Source organism: Piliocolobus tephrosceles, chromosome 1 (genome assembly GCF_002776525.5).
Source record: "Piliocolobus tephrosceles isolate RC106 chromosome 1, ASM277652v3, whole genome shotgun sequence".
NCBI classification, from domain to species: Eukaryota; Metazoa; Chordata; class Mammalia; order Primates; family Cercopithecidae; genus Piliocolobus; species Piliocolobus tephrosceles.
The window spans coordinates 58,042,305-58,059,543 of NC_045434.1; the positions used below are offsets into that span (position 1 = coordinate 58,042,305).

Below are 17,239 nucleotides of genomic sequence, written 5' to 3' on the forward strand. Positions count from 1 at the left end.
TGGATGGATGGATGGATGGATGGATGGATGGATGGATGGATGGATGGGATCATGGCCATTGTCTTCCATATTCCTAATACCAAGCACAAACAAGAGAGATGGCAAGGTGGGTGGGAAGCTTCCCCTCAGGGAATAGAGAGGAGTTTTTCCTCAGTGCAGAGATAACATACCTGCTTGGACATTAACTGTGACCAGGGATTCACTATTCTCACATGGGGCAAATCCAGTGGGTGTAGCTTTCCCTTCTCTGGAGGATAGGAACCGTTCCCAGGGGTATTCTCCAGGTGGGCCCAGACTGCCTTGTTCTGGTTCTCCAGAGGCAGATTAGGCTGTGGCAGCTTAGTGTACCAGGAGGAATTCTGAGCCCCCTCAACAGGGCTCCCAGCCCACCCTGTAACCATCCCCACTGCCCATTCTTCACAGGATCTGCAGTGAGGACATTGAGTGCAGTGGGCTGACCATCCCCAAGGCTGTGCAGTACCTGAGCTCCCAGGATGAGAAGTACCAGGCCATTGGGGCCTATTACATCCAGCATACCTGCTTCCAGGATGAATCTGCCAAGCAACAGGTAGCTGGCTGCATACCTTCCTCCTTGGTGGGCCTGCGCAGGGCCTGGGTGTGTCAGCCTGACTCTGCTCTTAGAGATGGGTGGGGGCATCTGCAGTTGGCTTCTTCTTGCCCTGCCCAGCTGCCAGGGGCCTTCACATTGCCCAAGGTTAGAACTAGGCATCTTAACTTTCTGCAGAGCAAAGCCCTCTGTTTAAGTGGACACTAGGCATGTACACTTCCTCCACTGGTTGTGGAAGAGATACTTCAATGCCAGCCATGGGTTCAACAGAAACCCCCTTTCCCAAATCCCACTAAAGAACATGACTGCTCCCCACCTCTCAACTCCTGCCCTCCTACCCGCTTCCTCTCTCCCACTCCCCTTCTCTCTCCAGGCATTTTACAGTAGAAAATAGGCCCTGTTGACGCTTCCAAAGCTTTGCTGGCGGGAAGGACACTACAGGGCTCTTCAGTACAGCCCAAGGATGTAGTGTCAGAAATGTGTTTCCCAGAGTCCCGGATAAGTTTGTATCCATTTCTATGTCTGTATTCTGCTTTAGGGTTTTGAAATGTATTTACATCCACTTTCTTATCAGGTCCTCACCATCATTCTCCAGAGGAAGAAAGCAGGACTCAGGAAAGAGGAGGGACCCTAGCTGAGGGTCTCCCAGCTAGGATATGGGAGCTAGGATATGGGAGCTAGGGTCTGCATCCAGGTCTTTCGCCTCCTGGTCTGGGTCAGTTATCATGACCTCACACTGCTTATTTATTTTGGTAGACTGGAATATTTCTGAACTGATAGATTTTTTGGTCTAAAAAAAAAAAGTCAGCTTTGAGTAGAGAATAACTAGATCAGCCTCATCTCCCTTGACCAGGCAGTGTGGCGACTTTCTCCTGGCAGGTCTATCAGCTGGGAGGCATCTGCAAGCTGGTGGACCTCCTCCGCAGCCCCAACCAGAATGTCCAACAGGCCGTGGCAGGGGCCCTGCGCAACCTGGTGTTCAGGAGCACCACCAATAAGCTGGAGACCCAGAGGCAGAATGGGATCCGCGAGGCAGTCACCCTCCTGAGGAGAACTGGGAACGCCGAGATCCAGAAGCAGCTGACCGGTAGGATGCCACGGCCATGGAGAGCCAGCGTGGGGAGCTGGGCAAGGCCACTGGCTATGGCCTAAGTCTCTCCAGGCTGGGCCAAGACACAGCTGTGCAGATTTGACCTAGGGCCAATATCCTGAGAGTTTAGTGACACTGGCCTTGGACCAATTAGGGGTGTCCAGAGGGTGACCTTGGGTAGTGTGCACACACACAAGGGGTCACCATCTTTTTGAGGTTAAAGAGCAAAAGGAGGAAGGCTCATGTCCTGGCAAGATCATATTCCACAAGCCCTGGGATTCCCAGGTGATGGAAAGAGAGTAAGACTGAGGGGGGAAGGGGTTAACAGGTCTTAAGCACCTACGCTGTGTTCAAGAAATACGGTAAGCTCTCAAGGTGGGGGGCACAAGAGGAAGAGGTCACCATGAAGACCTAGAATTGGACTGGGAAGATCAGACCATGTACAGAGTAACAATTGATAAGTATTTCTGGAGTAACTTTTAGGTGGAAAAGAGTCTGCATTAGAAGATTCCAAGTGCTAAAATTTACACTAAAAACCACTGATCAATCAAAAGTTTTTTGATCACTTTCCACATGCATAATTTTGGCCTTGACAGAGAAATCTGAGATGTTCCCTGCCCTCAAGGAACCTTCAGTCTGGTTGGGACATTGAGAAATGATCTCATGAAACAGTCAGACAATAGGTTCTATAGACCAAGGCTACCTGGAAGGTGACATTTCAGTAGGGCCCATTTGCTAGAGTCCAGGCTGGGGCTGTTACCTCGGTCCCTAGGGCATCCTGAGCCTGGCACAAATTGGGATGGTGGTCTCTGCCCCCCAGGGCTGCTGTGGAACCTGTCTTCTACTGATGAGCTGAAGGAGGGGCTCATTGCCGACGCCCTGCCTGTTCTGGCCGACCGCGTCATCATCCCCTTCTCTGGCTGGTGCGATGGCAATAGCAACATGTCCCGGGAAGTGGTGGACCCTGAGGTCTTCTTCAATGCCACAGGCTGCTTGAGGTGAGAGAAGAAGACACATGGGGTCTTTTTGTGCCAGCCTTGGGCCCTTCCCCAGACAGCCCCATCTCAGCCAACATTCAGCCAGTGCATAGAACATAACAGACAACCTGGCACTCGCTCTTATGGGCAGGCTCCAAGACACAGGGACTCAGACCTTCCTAACTTCCCTGGATCTGGATAAGGCCCAGGACCCTACCCCCCGCTTTGAGAGAATGCAGCAGACATTAATCAGGAATCTGAGCGTGAAATGCCTGGATCTGAATATCCAAACCGGTTCAACCATTTCCCTCCTCCACCCCATGAAAAAATGCATTTCTTGTGCTATCTTGAAGAGTGTTCTTTTAGACAAAAGTCTACCGATGGGTTGCTAATGAGTCACTTCCCAGCTGTGGTGTTAAAACTGTTTGCCATGTTCATTGGCATGAAGATAGCACTGCTTCGCCCAAAGTTGCCTAAGTTCCGTACCAGGGTGTGGCAAAGCCCCTATGGGGCTGGTGGGAGGGCTTGTTCTAGAAGCAGAGGTTTACAAGCTGGCGAGAGGGGTGGGTGTGGAGGGGCGGCTTGTACAGGGCTTGGAACCCTGGAGCAGAATCCCTTTTAGGGTCCCAGCTTGCTTTAATGGGAGTTGTCTTTCCCAGCTCTTGAGAACCACCCCCCTTCAGAGTGGTGGGTGCAGCTGGCATGTGCCTCTGTGTCTCAACTTGTGTTTCTCCCTGCCAGCCTCCAGTAGCAGCCTCCAAGAAGCAGAGAGGCTGGGGAGATGAAAAGTGAGGGTAATTAAGAGTTTTATGGGGTTGATGTGCTATTGGTAGCAAGCAGCAGCCACACCCCACCTGCACCAGGCTGATGAGCCCAGATTGCTTGGGAATGAGCCTACTGCTAGGGGCAGAACAAGACTTGGGTGGAGAGGGAGCTTCTGGTGCCAGCCTGGCCACCCCCAGCTCCACTGCTGATCCAGCATCAACAGGGCTTCTTCCTGCCCCACAGAAAGAGACTGGGCATGTGGGAGCTTCTGGCTTAGCAGGGTGTGGGCCTTGGGCTGCAGCTGCAGAGGGACCATTGCCACATGGAGCCATTGCCAATTATAAAGTTACTGGGCAGAGTGAAGGAGGAAAAGAACTGAGTGCAAATGAGACCTCATTTCAGCCTCAGCCAGGGCCAGGCGGAATTGGCTAAATGGTTTCTCTTTCCTTCCTTTTTTGTCTTTTCCTCCCTTCACTCCTTTCCTCCTTTTCCTTTTCTCCTTCCTTCCTCCTACTACAACTTCCAATCTCCACCCCATCGTCTCCTCTCTGCCCTCCCCTCCCCTGCCTGTTCTCTCTCCTTCCTGTCCCACACCACACTTTCTTGTCTCTACCTTCCCTGTTCTCTCTTCCCCCTTTCTCTGCCGTCTCCCACTCTCTGTTCTCTTCCCCAGGAACCTGAGCTCGGCCGATGCAGGCCGCCAGACCATGCGTAACTACTCAGGGCTCATTGATTCCCTCATGGCCTATGTCCAGAACTGTGTAGCGGCCAGCCGCTGTGACGACAAGGTGAGTGCATCCCCTGGTGGCACCCTGACCCCTAGGCCCAGCCCCCTACGTTTTCTGGGTGCCTTTGAGGCCTGGCCCAGTGACAAGACAGTAGCACAGAGTCAGGGGTTGTAGAAGTGGCATCTGGATGCAGGGCCCAGTGTGGCTGCAGGGGTGGGCTCTGAGGACAGCGTGCCCATGCAGATCCACTCTCCCTCACTTAGAAGTGTAGTCGATGCAGCTGCTTCCCTCATCTCTCTGTTCCCCAGTTCACTCTTCACTCTAATGGAAATGGTCATAATCATATCAACTCATGGGTTGTCTGAAAGGCTCAATTAGTGAATAAGCAAAACACGAAGAGGGCCTGGCACAGAGGAAGCTCCCAGCGAGTATCTGCTGGCTGCACTTCACTGGCGGTGCCGAGCCTGTCCCGTGGCCCTGAGCCCTGCCCCACAGCCCCGAGGAATCCATACTGGTGCCCCCAGGGCTTAGGGTGCCCCCTGAGATGAGACTCTTTCTGCCACTGCTATCTTCCCACTGCCTCCCAGAACAGCCATTGGCAGGGTCACCTCCCTGCCCTCTCTGGACTTTTGGACACACAGCACAAACAGAGAAAACAAAATCATGGAGAGCAGATAAACAGAAGGCTGAGATGTCTCCACCATGGCTGGACAGTGGCTCAGGAGATAGTGAGGTCCAGCAGGCCCCAGATCGCCAGGGGACTGGCTGGCATCACAGCATCTGGGTTCTCAGCACAGTTTCCGTTAGGAGGGATTTTATCTCCTGCTCCCTCCACTGGAAACAACAGCAGTGTCGCAGAGGAGAGCAGTGACGCTGGGCTGCTCGGCCTGGTTCCAACTGGCAAGATGCTTTTCTGCTCTGGGCACAACATCCCCAACACCTATGTAACCCCAAGCCCTGGAAGTCAGATTCCCTTAGGCCCCAGCAAGGGCCAAACGTCATTAGAAGGGTAAATCTGCTGCCCCCAAACCCTAGTCCTGGAGGTTTGCCAAAGGAGATTGACAAAGATCTGGGCCCATGCCATGATGAAGCCCTGGGCTCCCGGTGTTGCTGTTTGTTGACTTAGCACCGCTGACATTGGCAGCTAAGGACTGGCCATAGGAAGAAGGAATGAGGGGTGCACTGGATGGCTTTGGAATCTAGAGGCATGGGGCTTCTTCTGGAGGAGTTTGTTCTGGGAAAAAAGACACATTCTTCAGCATCCCAGTCTGCCCATTGACATGTTGTCCACAGCAGTTCTACTACACGCTAGGCCCTGTGATAAGTGCTTTCTCTGTATCATCTTCCCAATATCCTAGTGAAGTGGATGATTGTAGTCCCATTTTACAGTTGAGATAGCTGAGACCCAGAGAAGTGAGGCCAGTCAAGTTCATGCAGCCAGGAAATGACAGATTCAAACTCAGGTCCCAGAGGTGGCCCTGGAAGACTTTCCAGGCTGAGAGTGTGGTGGTGCCTGCGCTCATCTTTCCCGATGCAGCCCAGGTGCCTCTGCTCTCTTATTAGTTAGGGTAGGTGGTAGGCCAGGAGCCTGTCTGGCTGGGCAGAGGCTCAGGCCCATGCCTTTCCTTGGTCCCCAGTCTGTGGAAAACTGTATGTGTGTCCTGCACAACCTCTCCTACCGCCTGGATGCTGAGGTGCCCACCCGCTACCGCCAGCTGGAGTATAACGCCCGCAACACCTACACCGAGAAGTCCTCCACTGGCTGCTTCAGCAACAAGAGCGACAAGATGATGGTGAGTACAGCATAGGCAGGGCCAGGGGCCGCCCCATCAAGCATCCCACCAGGAGCCACTGCCTCATCTGCCCTTTCCTCTGGGCCCTCCTGGAGCCTGAAACCAGCCCTAAGGGACAGGCCCGTGCCGACACCTTGGCCTGGGGCTCATGCTGCATGCCAGGAGCTGAGTAGAGGCCATTCATCTTGCACAAGGGGAAATCTGTTCTTGGAAGTATAAGGGCTCAGACCACCTTATACTGGAGGTCAAAAACTCCAGCCCTCTGTTTGCAGGCCTTGGTCTTTCTTACTGTATAATGGGTCAAATCTCCCCCATCTTCTCCCTTGCCATTGAGAATCTGAGGAAAGCCAGAACTCTCACCCTTTCTGGCCTTGGTTCCCACCATCTCCTGAGCTCTCCCAGGCTTTCCCAGAAGCAGAAGCCTGCCGGGGATGGGTAGTCAGCCCTCCTTCACTGGGCCCAGCTGTGGAATCCAGGTCCCAGACCACCCCTGTTGGCCCAGGGTGGGTAAAACCTACTCTCTAAGTCTAGAAGAGGAGGAAGCATCATGATGGAAGAGCCCAAAGCAGCCCCACGTATCTGGAAGGTTTGGACCAAGGCTGCCCTGGAGCACAGCTCCCAAAATGCCAGGATGCTCTCTTCTCCCACATCCTGGGATGGTCTGGAGGACGATGGTCCATTCCTGCATCCCACAGAGCTGCTGCAATGCATAGAGGAAAGGGGTGCAGCGGCGCTGTCCTAGGCTTCCTGCCTCCACAGGCGCTTCCTCATCTCGCCCTATCTGGAACCACGACTCTAAGGCTGGGGGGACGGGGACAGAATGCCCAGGTTGTGTCCTCTCACGAGGCTCCCACTGACCCCCCGACATGCTCTTTATCTTCAGAACAACAACTACGACTGCCCCCTGCCTGAGGAAGAGACCAACCCCAAGGGCAGTGGCTGGTTGTACCATTCAGATGCCATCCGCACCTACCTGAACCTCATGGGCAAAAGCAAGAAAGATGCCACCCTGGAGGCCTGTGCGGGTGCCCTGCAGAACCTGACGGCCAGCAAGGGGCTGGTGAGTGGGGCTGTACCTTCTCTCCTGCAGTGGCCCCATCCTCCAGCCACTGTCCAGGCTCTGCTCCCTCCTTTTCCCCCCAGCCTGTCCCCTGGCTTCGGAGCCTCCCATGAGCAGAGTGCCTGGCATATGCTGGGCTCTGGGCTGAGCACTGGGGAAACACCTTTGCCCTTTAGGAGCTGCTGAGGGGTGCAGAGTGGGTGGGCCCACTAATGCTGGATTCTGTCCATGCCCACACAATCCTCTTGGCCACATGGTTCCTGGTCCCTGGCTGGCCTCCTGGGCTCTGCTTGAGGTTAGGGAATGGGGTGGAGAGGGTGTGTGGCAAAAGGAGTTGCCCATTTGTTGAACTGACAAAGGTGGAAAAAGAGGGTTTGGGATCCAAGCAGGTCCAGAGAAGACTGGACAGAATTCGTGCAGATATTAAGGCCAAATGTATGTAGCTTGGAGGGCACAGTGATATGGGGCAAAGCCAGAGGAAACCTGTTTGCAATCAAGAAGAGTTGAGATGGGCCTGGCAGCCAACTATTCTCCAGCTTTACTTAGGACAAGGGAACCGAGCAGCAGCAGCACTAGAGTGGACCGAGGGCGGAGAACTTCTGTGGTTGTGAGGAGTGAGGCTAGGCAGCTCTGAGAACGCCAAATCCACCTAGATCTGTTACACCCAGGGTGGCTCTGTTGCTTAGAGGTCTGGGTGAACTGGCCTACCTCTAGGGGACCCCAGTTCTGTCTCCATGTGGGCCCAGACCCTCTCTTAGCCCTCTTTTCTCAAGCAAGCCCTCAACAAATATGTGTTGGATTCTAAAGAGGTAAGAAAGTTGGAAGAAGAAGGCCAGCTGTATAACTGACAAATACCCTTGACCGTATAGTTTCACATGGGCAGATAGTGTGGGGAGACATAATGGGGGCAGTGCTGAGACAGTGGGGTGAGAGAGCAGCATTGGACACTTGGGTTAGTCTAGAAGCTGACTCTGGGTTACTATGAGTAGGGGAAATGAAACTTCCCTCTCTCTACCCATCTGGTCTGCAGGTTGATCCGGGAGACGGGATCAGGGCTGGGAAAGGGGAGGTGCATGTTAGCCTAGGTTTCTGTTGTTACCCACATGTGAGCAGATTTTTGTGTCTGCTAGTGCTTCCAACGTGAAAGAGAAAGGGTTCTGGGATGTCTGCCTTTGGGATTCCTTGCCCCTTTCTGCCTGCCATGGTGCCTGGGAAGCCACAGGCTTGCTCCTTCTCTCTTAGATGTCCAGTGGCATGAGCCAGTTGATTGGGCTGAAGGAAAAGGGCCTGCCACAAATTGCCCGCCTCCTGCAATCTGGCAACTCTGATGTGGTGCGGTCCGGAGCCTCCCTCCTGAGCAACATGTCCCGCCACCCTGTGCTGCACAGAGTGATGGGTAAGGTCCCTCTCTCTCCTCCCCCTCTAGCTAAGACATGGCAGGCTCCCTACAATTCAAAGCCTGCTTGAAGGTCATCTTTTAAGCCATTCCCTGGGATGAGCTTTCCAGGAAAGGAAGCTAGCCAAAGACAGGTGTGGAGACAGGAGTGGGGAGCCTGTCACCTGAGGGCTGGGAGCAGATCTGCAAAAGTCCTATCTGGGTCTCTGAGCCCTGAGTTTGAGCTGCCAGGAAGCCCTGAGGGCCCCCTGGCTCAGAGCCTGGCAGAAGGCTATCCAAGAGTGTGGCCCCAGAGGGAACCCCTCAGCCCCTCCTTCCCTAGTCATCCTGACCCTGTGCCCCAATTCCTTCCTCTCCCAGGGAATCAGGTGTTCCCAGAGGTGACCAGGCTCCTCACCAGCCACACTGGCAATACCAGCAACTCTGAAGACATCTTATCCTCAGCCTGCTACACCGTGAGGAACCTGATGGCCTCGCAGCCACAGCTGGCCAAGCAGTACTTCTCCAGCAGCATGCTCAACAACATCATCAACCTGTGCCGCAACAGGTGGGCGGGGGGTGCTCCCACAGGCTGCACCCCAGTCAGAGCCCCTCCTCACCCTGCACAGCAGGAGGCAGTCCCGCAGCTCTCCATGGAGCAGGGAAAGCACCCAGGATAGGAGGAGCCAGGGACGGGGGAGGCTTGAATGGAGGAGAAGTTCCAGAAGCCGAGAATGCATGGAGCAAAGGGCCCAGCATCCAGGCCCCAGGGCTGCACGGAGGGAAGAGGCAACACACTGGGCCAGCAGGAGGCATGGGACAGCAGGTCCAACTGAATAGGGACTTCATCCTGTTCTGTGGGGCTGCCTCTTCCCAGGACAAGGCTGGGGACTGGAGTGGAAGAGCACTGCCCCCTCATGGACCCTGAGGAGAGTCCTGGGGTGCTCTAGGTGGGCAGGGTCATGGGGTTGTGCCCACTGTGTAGGGTGACCAGGCTCACCACACCCCAATGGGGCTCCTCTCTTTTGCTCACCTGAGGCCTCCCCTGTGTCCAGCCCCTGGCAGTGGGGGTGGGAGGGAAGAGGGTGTTCCTTCTCACGCCTCCTGGAATCTCATCTCACAAATGCACTTTTCACCTGCCCAGTGCCTCACCCAAGGCCGCAGAAGCTGCCCGGCTTCTCCTGTCTGACATGTGGTCCAGCAAGGAACTGCAAGGTGTCCTCAGACAGGTAAGAGCTCAGGACATCATCCTCGTCTGAGGTTCTTCCTGCTCATGAGCAGAGGACCTGGCATGTGCTGGGCTCTGGGCTGGGCACTGGAGAAACACCCTGCCCTTCGGGACAGTCTGAGAAACAAAGACAGCTTCTACATGAAAATGAATGTGATGAACATTCTGATCGAGTCTCTGGGCTCTGGGATCTGCGAGGGGTGCTGAGAACACGGAGGGCAGAGGAAATCAAGGAAATGTGTGAGAGGCCTGCGGTGGGATCCTTTAGCAGCAAAGTGAAAAGCAGAGTGGACAGAAAGCACACAAGTCTCTTGAGGGCATGGGGTGCACTCCAGCTAGAAATGTAGGTTTGGACTAGGTTACAAAGCCCTTTTAATTTCAGACTGAAGAGCTTGGATTTGCACCTTTGGCACTGGGGAACCATTCAAAGTTTTGAATAGAGGGTCTCACGATCAAAGCAGTGCTAGAAAGACCAATCCCACATGTGTGAGCCAGGCAGGGTGGGCTGAGAAGCCTGGAGCCTGCTGTCCTTGTCCTGTGGTGACCTTGGCCTCCTCAATCCCTCTCCACCTAGCCGGGGGCAGATCCCTCTAGGGTATAAGGTCTTGTTGTAGGACATCTTCACATGGCCCCTTCTTTCCCATTCCTCAGTGATGAGCATGGACATAAAGGACAGGAGGCGGAAGAAACGGAGCGGTGGGGCTGATTAGGCTGGAGCTTTTAGTGTGAAGACTATGGTTACATTCACAAAGACAGATCAGACGTGGAGAGGCTGAGAAGGCTTTGAGATGGGAGGAAGAGGGATCCCAATTTGGAGAGGCTGAGTTTGGAAGACTTGGATGGGAGACCAGGCTGGAGGTGGTGTGGGCCCTGGCAGAGGGGCCAGAGCTACCATATAGAGTGGTGCTTTGTTCAGGCAGGCAAAGCCATGAGAACAGGCAAGACCACCATGGGATACATGTGTATGGAAAAGTCTTGAGGGACAGGACAGAAATACGAAGACCATCTGCTGGGGACAAGGAGGAAAGGCCAGGGAAAGGGGGAACTGTGTAGGGTGCCAGAAGGGGCTGAAGACCTGGTAAGAGAAGAGGAAGCTCTAAGGAAGGCAGGGCATCAGTTCCCAGCGCTGCCTAGAGGACCAGGGGATGGACACTGGGAGAGGCTCTGGATCTGGTGCTTCGGAAATCTCTGGAGCCCTTCAGGAACACTGCTGGGCAAGCAAAGGGAGCCCCATGGGGCCTGCTGCAGGGAGCAAGGCAGTGGGTGGGGATGGACGTGGAGTTGCTGAGAGGAGATGCTGCTCACTGCAATTTAGCCTGGAGAAGAAGAAGCCAAAGAGTGGGTAAAAAGAGGTCTGTTTAAAGACAGAGGGGACTCAAGCATCTCTGTCATGGGAGGAGAGGGAGTAGGCAAAGAAGGGAGAAAGACGGGGATGGAGGACAGGGAAGACTGGGGATCGGTTGAGCAGCCTGGGGCAGAGGGAAGCACAGCTCTTCCTCCAGCCAGCAGGGGACAATAGGGAGACCCATGAACCCATGGTGTCCAAAGATGATTGGGGGAATCTGAAGGTCACAGCAAAGAGTGGCCCTTGTTCTCCATGTGACATTCCAGAGTTCCTTTCCAACAGCACTGCATTGGGAGTGGGCTTGGCAAATGGCAGCTGCCAGATAGACAAAGGGAGACGGGGAGGCAGGTAAGGAGGACTGGTGAGAGCTTCCTCCCACTATGTAATGGTGGTCCAAAGCATTCAGCTTACCCCAAAACACAAATGGAGTCCACCCCCGGCCTAAGACACACAGAGAATCTACTGACATCGCTCTTGGTGGGAATTCCCTTCTACACAAGCCTTTGGGAACCAGCGTCCCCATTCAGTCTCCACTCCTCCCTCTAGCTGTGCTTGACAACCGTCCTGGGCATGATCTAGTTGGTGCTTCTGTTCCCAAAGGGCCTTCACATCCATCATGCATTGAGTTGTCACAAGCACAGGTGAGACAGGCCACATGGCTTGTATCCATTTTGCTGAATAGGGCATCAGGGTCCAAGGACTTTGTCTTGATTCAGTGAGTCAGGACATGAGCCAAGCTCGACAGGAATGAGCATGCAAATCTGCAGAAGGAAAATGGCTCATGTAATACATGCCGAAAGACAGGAGGAGCAGGGCTTCAAACCACCTGCTGTTTCGGATCCCCTATGCCATCGCCCCTCCTGTTCCCACAGGTCGGTGATGGCTGACTTGGCGCTCAGAGCTCAGGGCTGGCAGCAGGACCCTCTTTTCAAGGGCACCTGGGCCTGTTGCTGCATTCAAATCATGCTGTCCACGTTCACTCAGAAGCATGTATTCAGCACCTGCTGTATGCTGGGAGAAATAACAGGAACAAGACTCACTCTCCATCCAGCAGGCGCTTAGGGGCTAGTGGGGCTGGAGGTGGAGAACAGACAAGTAAACAGAACCTTCTAGCACAAGAGCTTCTTACCAGTGCCAGCCCCCTGCTCCTTTGTTTGAGAAACACTGGGCATGTCCTCTCTGCCCAAGAGCTCTTGTCAGAATTGTTAAAAAAAAAAAAAAAAAAGATAGAGATGGTCAGAGGGAAGAACAACTGACAACGTCTCTAATCTGATTTTGATTGTTGCTCTGTTTTAAAAATAATACTAACCTAAATCCTCATGCCTTGACTCAGGTTTCTGCAAATGCAAATAGGAAATTCAAATGTGTCTGTGGAAGTTCAAACACATTTCACCAACTCGTGGAGAGTTACTATGTTCGGTTGCACATTTACTGAGGCTGGTTTTAGCCCTGACGCATGTACTTAGCAATAAGAGCAGAGGCTATGTGAGCCGAGGATGCTCTGGGAGGGCAGTGGGCAGTGTCTGACCCCACAGCAAGCCCCACACAGTTTTGTGTCATTTGGTTGCTATTTCTGCCTTTGCAGCAAGGTTTCGATAGGAACATGCTGGGGACCTTAGCCGGGGCCAACAGCCTCAGGAACTTCACCTCCCGATTCTAAGAAGAGGCTGTCCAAGCAAGTTAGGCTTGCAGGTAAGAATCAATCGCCCCACCCTCAGGGTGAGGGATGCCTCCGGGACCACTGCAATAGCCTCAGCCAGTCTCAGAGACAGGGGCTAGGCCTGTGCTCCCAGGAACACAGAAGCATCCTTTCGCCTGACTCTGGACAACACAAGCAGTTGTGTAGACTGCTTGGCTAGGGGCATGGGTTGTCCCACCTTCAGGACGTTAGGGGTGTATAATGTCCTGGGAGTGTCAGAGGGGTCAGAGGGTCTGGGCAGGACTGCTAGGTACGAATGTGTAGGTTGCACACTGAACAACACAGGTGGTGCCATTCACATGGACTACAGTGAGTTCTACAATATGGATAACTGGAGTTCTAGAATATGTCATTCTGGGCTTGGTCATCCACAGCTCACCTTTTTATCCCTTTATAATTCACTTTCCAGTCTCTGCACATGTCCAGTATGGACAAGTTTATTTCCAGCTGATGATTCTAGGCCCCAAAAACTCAGAACCAGTCCTATGAGAAAGGCTTGCAGACCTTAGTGTTCATTGGAATCATCTGGATTGCTTGCTAAAGTGCACACATTTGGCCCAACCCCAGCTATTCTGACTCAATAGCCCTGGAGTGGGATCTAGGAAAGTCTATTTTTAAACAAGTATCTAAAGTGTTTCTGATGCAGGTAAACTGAGAATCACAAATAGATACTCCAGCCAGATGTCATCACCCCTAGAGAGGGGCCTCAGAGGCAGCCCCGTGTGGAGCCATCTGCAAATAGCCTGGGATCAAGACAGGGTCTCCTGGGCTGAGGGGGACCTCTTGGCCAGGCAGTCTGCCAGCACCCCCCACCCCAACCCCTGGTGGTGAGAGAGGACTGTAACTTTGGTCTGGATGAAGGTTAAATAAGACTTCAGATATCCTCTCCCGGTAAACAAGCTGCAACAACTTGAAGGCGGAAAAGGGGAAAGAGATTCGGTTCGGCAGATCCTTAATGAACACCAGCTTCTTGCTTAGTGAGGAACACAGTGGACAGGGAACAGTGGGGCAGGGTGGCAGACAAAGCTGGCAAGCTTCTGAATCCACAGGGCAACCTATAAATGTGTCTAGGGCAGCCCTGAATCCAGTCTCAGGCCAGGGCACACCTGAGGGCCGATGTGAGAAGAAGGTGGCAGTACAGGCTGGGCTTGTGGTATGGAAACATCTCACTGTAAACACTAACTGGAGGACTTTCTCCTTTTCCAGGAAGATATGACCCAGCTGAGAAGCCCTCAGGCCTCACTGGATGGGGTTTTCTGTCCATCCTGTGCAGTATTTGGAAAAGTTCACAAAAAACTGAGAAGAAACCTAAAAACTGTTGATAACAGAAATATTTTTAGATTTTTTTTCCTTGCGGGAACTGGCAGGCAATGGGGGTTAGGGAGGTTGGGGGGGCTTTCTTGAGTTAAGGGGCTTATATGTGATGTCAATATTTCTTCCTCTGAGAAATGGTATATATATGTGTATAATGTAAGTGTGTGCATGCATGTGCGTGTGCGTGTGTGTACGTGTGAGTGTCAAAGCATAACCACAAACTGCAAAAAGCTGGGTAAGCTATTTTGTTGCAGCTCGTAAGGTGGCGAAAAGGACTCTCCTGTGTTTCTTACTCATAGGCAAGGACAACATGTGCTTTTTGGTGAGCAGCTCATAATTCCTGAAATGTATGGTGCCAGGGCAAGGGAGCCATGACTGCAGTCAGGCCCTCAGAGGAGTCCTGCAGGCTTCCTAGCAGCGGTATCTGAGGGTGCAGGAGTAACTGGGGCTGGGCCAGCCTCCCCGCTTATGAGACTGCTTTCCAGGAAGGGAGGTCTGGTATATCGCATGGGAAAATCTGGTGTGTCTGATGATGCCACCCCTCCTACAGCACTACAAGGACTGAGGTTGGGCAGGTGTGGGGCTCCAGATGACAGCAAGACACTTTCGCATACTTTGCCAAGTGAGGCCTGCTCAGGCGAGTAGGAGCTGAAAGATGGTGCCTGCCACCCTCTTGGGCTGTGTGCCCATCAAAGCAGGCTCAGCCTGCAAAGGCCCTGCATTCAGAGGTATTGTAATCTACTTGTTGCAGGAGAAAGAAGGTAAAAAAATGATTTTTTAACAAGGCTATTTTATTGCAGATCTTTCCCAAGAGCTGTTCTGGGAATGGCTGTTTGATCTTCATATTCCCAGTGGAAAGGGGAACAGGCGGGGCTGTGTATACAACTATTCTGGCTTCTAGTGGGATGGAGTTGGGGTATATAAATTAACCAGGAAGATATTTCCACCAAGCCTGCTGTGAGTCAAGTGAGGGGGTGTTTGGGGTCCCAGGAGACTTGGTGGGGGGGAATTTGGGTAGACTAGGAAAGGAAAGTGCCATATCAGGGTACCTGCAAGCCCACATCCCAGCCAGGGGCCATCCTCCACTTCCCCTGACCCCAGTTGTGGTGTCTCCACTCTGTGAAACCCACAGGGGATGTGATAAACAGGGCCATTAGGGGCATCAGCCACATCGAGCCCCCAGACTCTGTGCACTTCAGACGAGCAGTAGCAGGACGGCTCCCGAAGGCCTTATAAGAAAACCTGTGTGGACAGCCCTTGGCGTACACTAGGACAGAGTAGAGCCCAGTGCTCCCAAGCCTTCCTCCTTCCAGCCTCTACCTCCATGCTAGCATTGCTGGTGTTAGAGAGGAATTAACTTCCTGGTCTGTGCCCTTCTCTAGAAGAATATAAGATGCTCCTCCTCCCCACCCCTTCTCAGCCTCCTCCCAAGTCTCTTCCTCTTCTGCACCACCCCCGAGTCCAAACCCACCTCTTGCCCCAGCAATCAGAGCTGGAAAACACCGATGTTTTCCAGTATGACAACTGAGATGGGGGAAGCCAGACATGTGAGGATGCTGTCCTCCGAGAGGTGTGCCCGGTCATTAGCCAGCTGTGCTGTGGTACTGTGGGTCTGTCCCTTGCTTCTGCTCACACTGGGAGGCCCACTCTTGGCCCACCTCTCCCTCTCAGGGAACCACGTGGAGCCTGGTCTCCCTGGATCGTCCTGGGCATAGGTTTCCGGGGCCTCCTTTGTCGCCATCAGAACCCAGAGGAATTCTTCCCTAAAAAATATTTATGGCACACCAATCTGTGCTGGGCAGTGTCCTAAGCACTTAGACTACGTCAGGGAAGAAAACAGACCACATCCCTGTCCTCATGCAGCTTATGTTTTCCTGGAGGAAAGCGGAGACACGAGTCCTTGGCTTTAGGGCTCCCCGGGGTGGGGGCTGTGCAGTCCGGTCAGGGCGGGAGGGGAAACGCACCTCTGCATGTGAAACTTACCAACCCAGGCAGATGCCCCTTCCCCTTAGTACTACCCTGGCCTCCTGCAGCCCCTCACCTCATGTTGTTCCCACCCCCACAGGATGAAGAGCCCCATGGGCCCAGCCCCTGCCCTGGGGACCAGGCAGCCTTCCAGACCTCAGGCGCTGAGGTGGACAGTTAGGGCAGGCCTTCCTTTGGTGACCTTGCTCGTTCCCTCCCAGGCCAGCTCAGGGCACCTGGGCCACTGACCCAGGCCTGTCACTTTGACAGGGGCAAAACTGAGAGGGGCTTTTCTTAGAGAAAGAGAGCAAGGAGTTTGCCAGGCTCCATGTAGCCGACACACATCTCAGAATTTTAAGTCCACATTGACCTCACACTACCAGGGCCAATGCCCAAAATAAGAAGTTCCAATTAGGGGCCAAATGAGGAAGGACACAGACTCTGCCCCTACCCTGACCCTGGGATCTCCTGTGCTGGTGGCCAATGACAAATCCAGTCATTGACCACCAGCCACCTCTGCAGTGGGGACCACACTAGCAGCCCTGACTCCACACTCCTCTTGGGGACCCAAGAGGCAGCGTTGCTCTCTGAGTGGCCACCTCAGAACCTGGCTGAGCTGGCTGGGAGGACCAAGACTGTGGCTGGGGTGGGCAGGGAAGGGAAGCCGGGGGCTGCTGTGAGGGATCTTGGAGCTTCCCTGTAGCCCACCCTCCCCTTGTTTCATATTTGTAGAGGAACCTTGTGCTGTCCAGGCCTAATTTCCTTGTGTGACACACTAATGTATTTGCTTTTTTGGAAACATAGAAAATCAATAAATTGCTAGTGTTTCTTTGAACTTTTTCGAGGAGTGGATTCTTTGGGGTGCTGTTGAGGGATGAAGGGGCTACTCATTTCCTTCCATGATCTCCTCTTACCCTGTACCAGGCAAGGACTGAGAATGCCACCCGAGGGCACAGGGACCGCGCTATCCATGGACACCTGCTCTATAGCAGCACGTCTGAGCCTCACCGCAGCTCCATGACACTAGGATTGCTGTCCTGATTTATAAAATAAGTAAAGCAAGACTTAGGGAAGGAACAAATACCCCCAGGGTCACACAGCTTATAAATGTCCCTAAGCCTGAACCCGTCCAGGTCAGGGTATCTGTGGGAAAGAGAAATCCAAAGATGAAGGTCAAGGAGTTGTTGTTTATTTAGTTTTATTTATTTACTTTTTGAGACAGGGTTTTACTCTGTTGCCCAGGCTGGAGGACTCAAGCAATCCTCCCAGCTTAGCCTCCCACTATGGGTCTCACTCTGTTGCCCAGGCTGGTCTCGAACTCCTGGACTCAAG

The 17,239-nt window shown here is 53.4% G+C and overlaps 1 protein-coding gene across 1 annotated transcript in view; it reads left to right on the forward strand.

The window, feature by feature from the left end:
• PKP1 (plakophilin 1) overlaps positions 1-16,742 on the forward strand; it is a 49,079-nt gene extending 32,337 nt beyond the window's left edge. The window contains exons 4-14 of the mRNA XM_023187009.2: positions 424-568; positions 1,448-1,655; positions 2,479-2,656; positions 4,074-4,188; positions 5,766-5,921; positions 6,805-6,981; positions 8,224-8,377; positions 8,738-8,924; positions 9,501-9,585; positions 12,515-12,621; positions 13,835-16,742. Coding sequence (XP_023042777.1) covers positions 424-568; positions 1,448-1,655; positions 2,479-2,656; positions 4,074-4,188; positions 5,766-5,921; positions 6,805-6,981; positions 8,224-8,377; positions 8,738-8,924; positions 9,501-9,585; positions 12,515-12,589 — 1,480 coding nt within the window. The 3' untranslated portion in view covers positions 12,590-12,621; positions 13,835-16,742. The remainder of the gene's footprint in view (positions 1-423; positions 569-1,447; positions 1,656-2,478; positions 2,657-4,073; positions 4,189-5,765; positions 5,922-6,804; positions 6,982-8,223; positions 8,378-8,737; positions 8,925-9,500; positions 9,586-12,514; positions 12,622-13,834) is intronic.
• Positions 16,743-17,239: the final 497 nt, after the last annotated feature.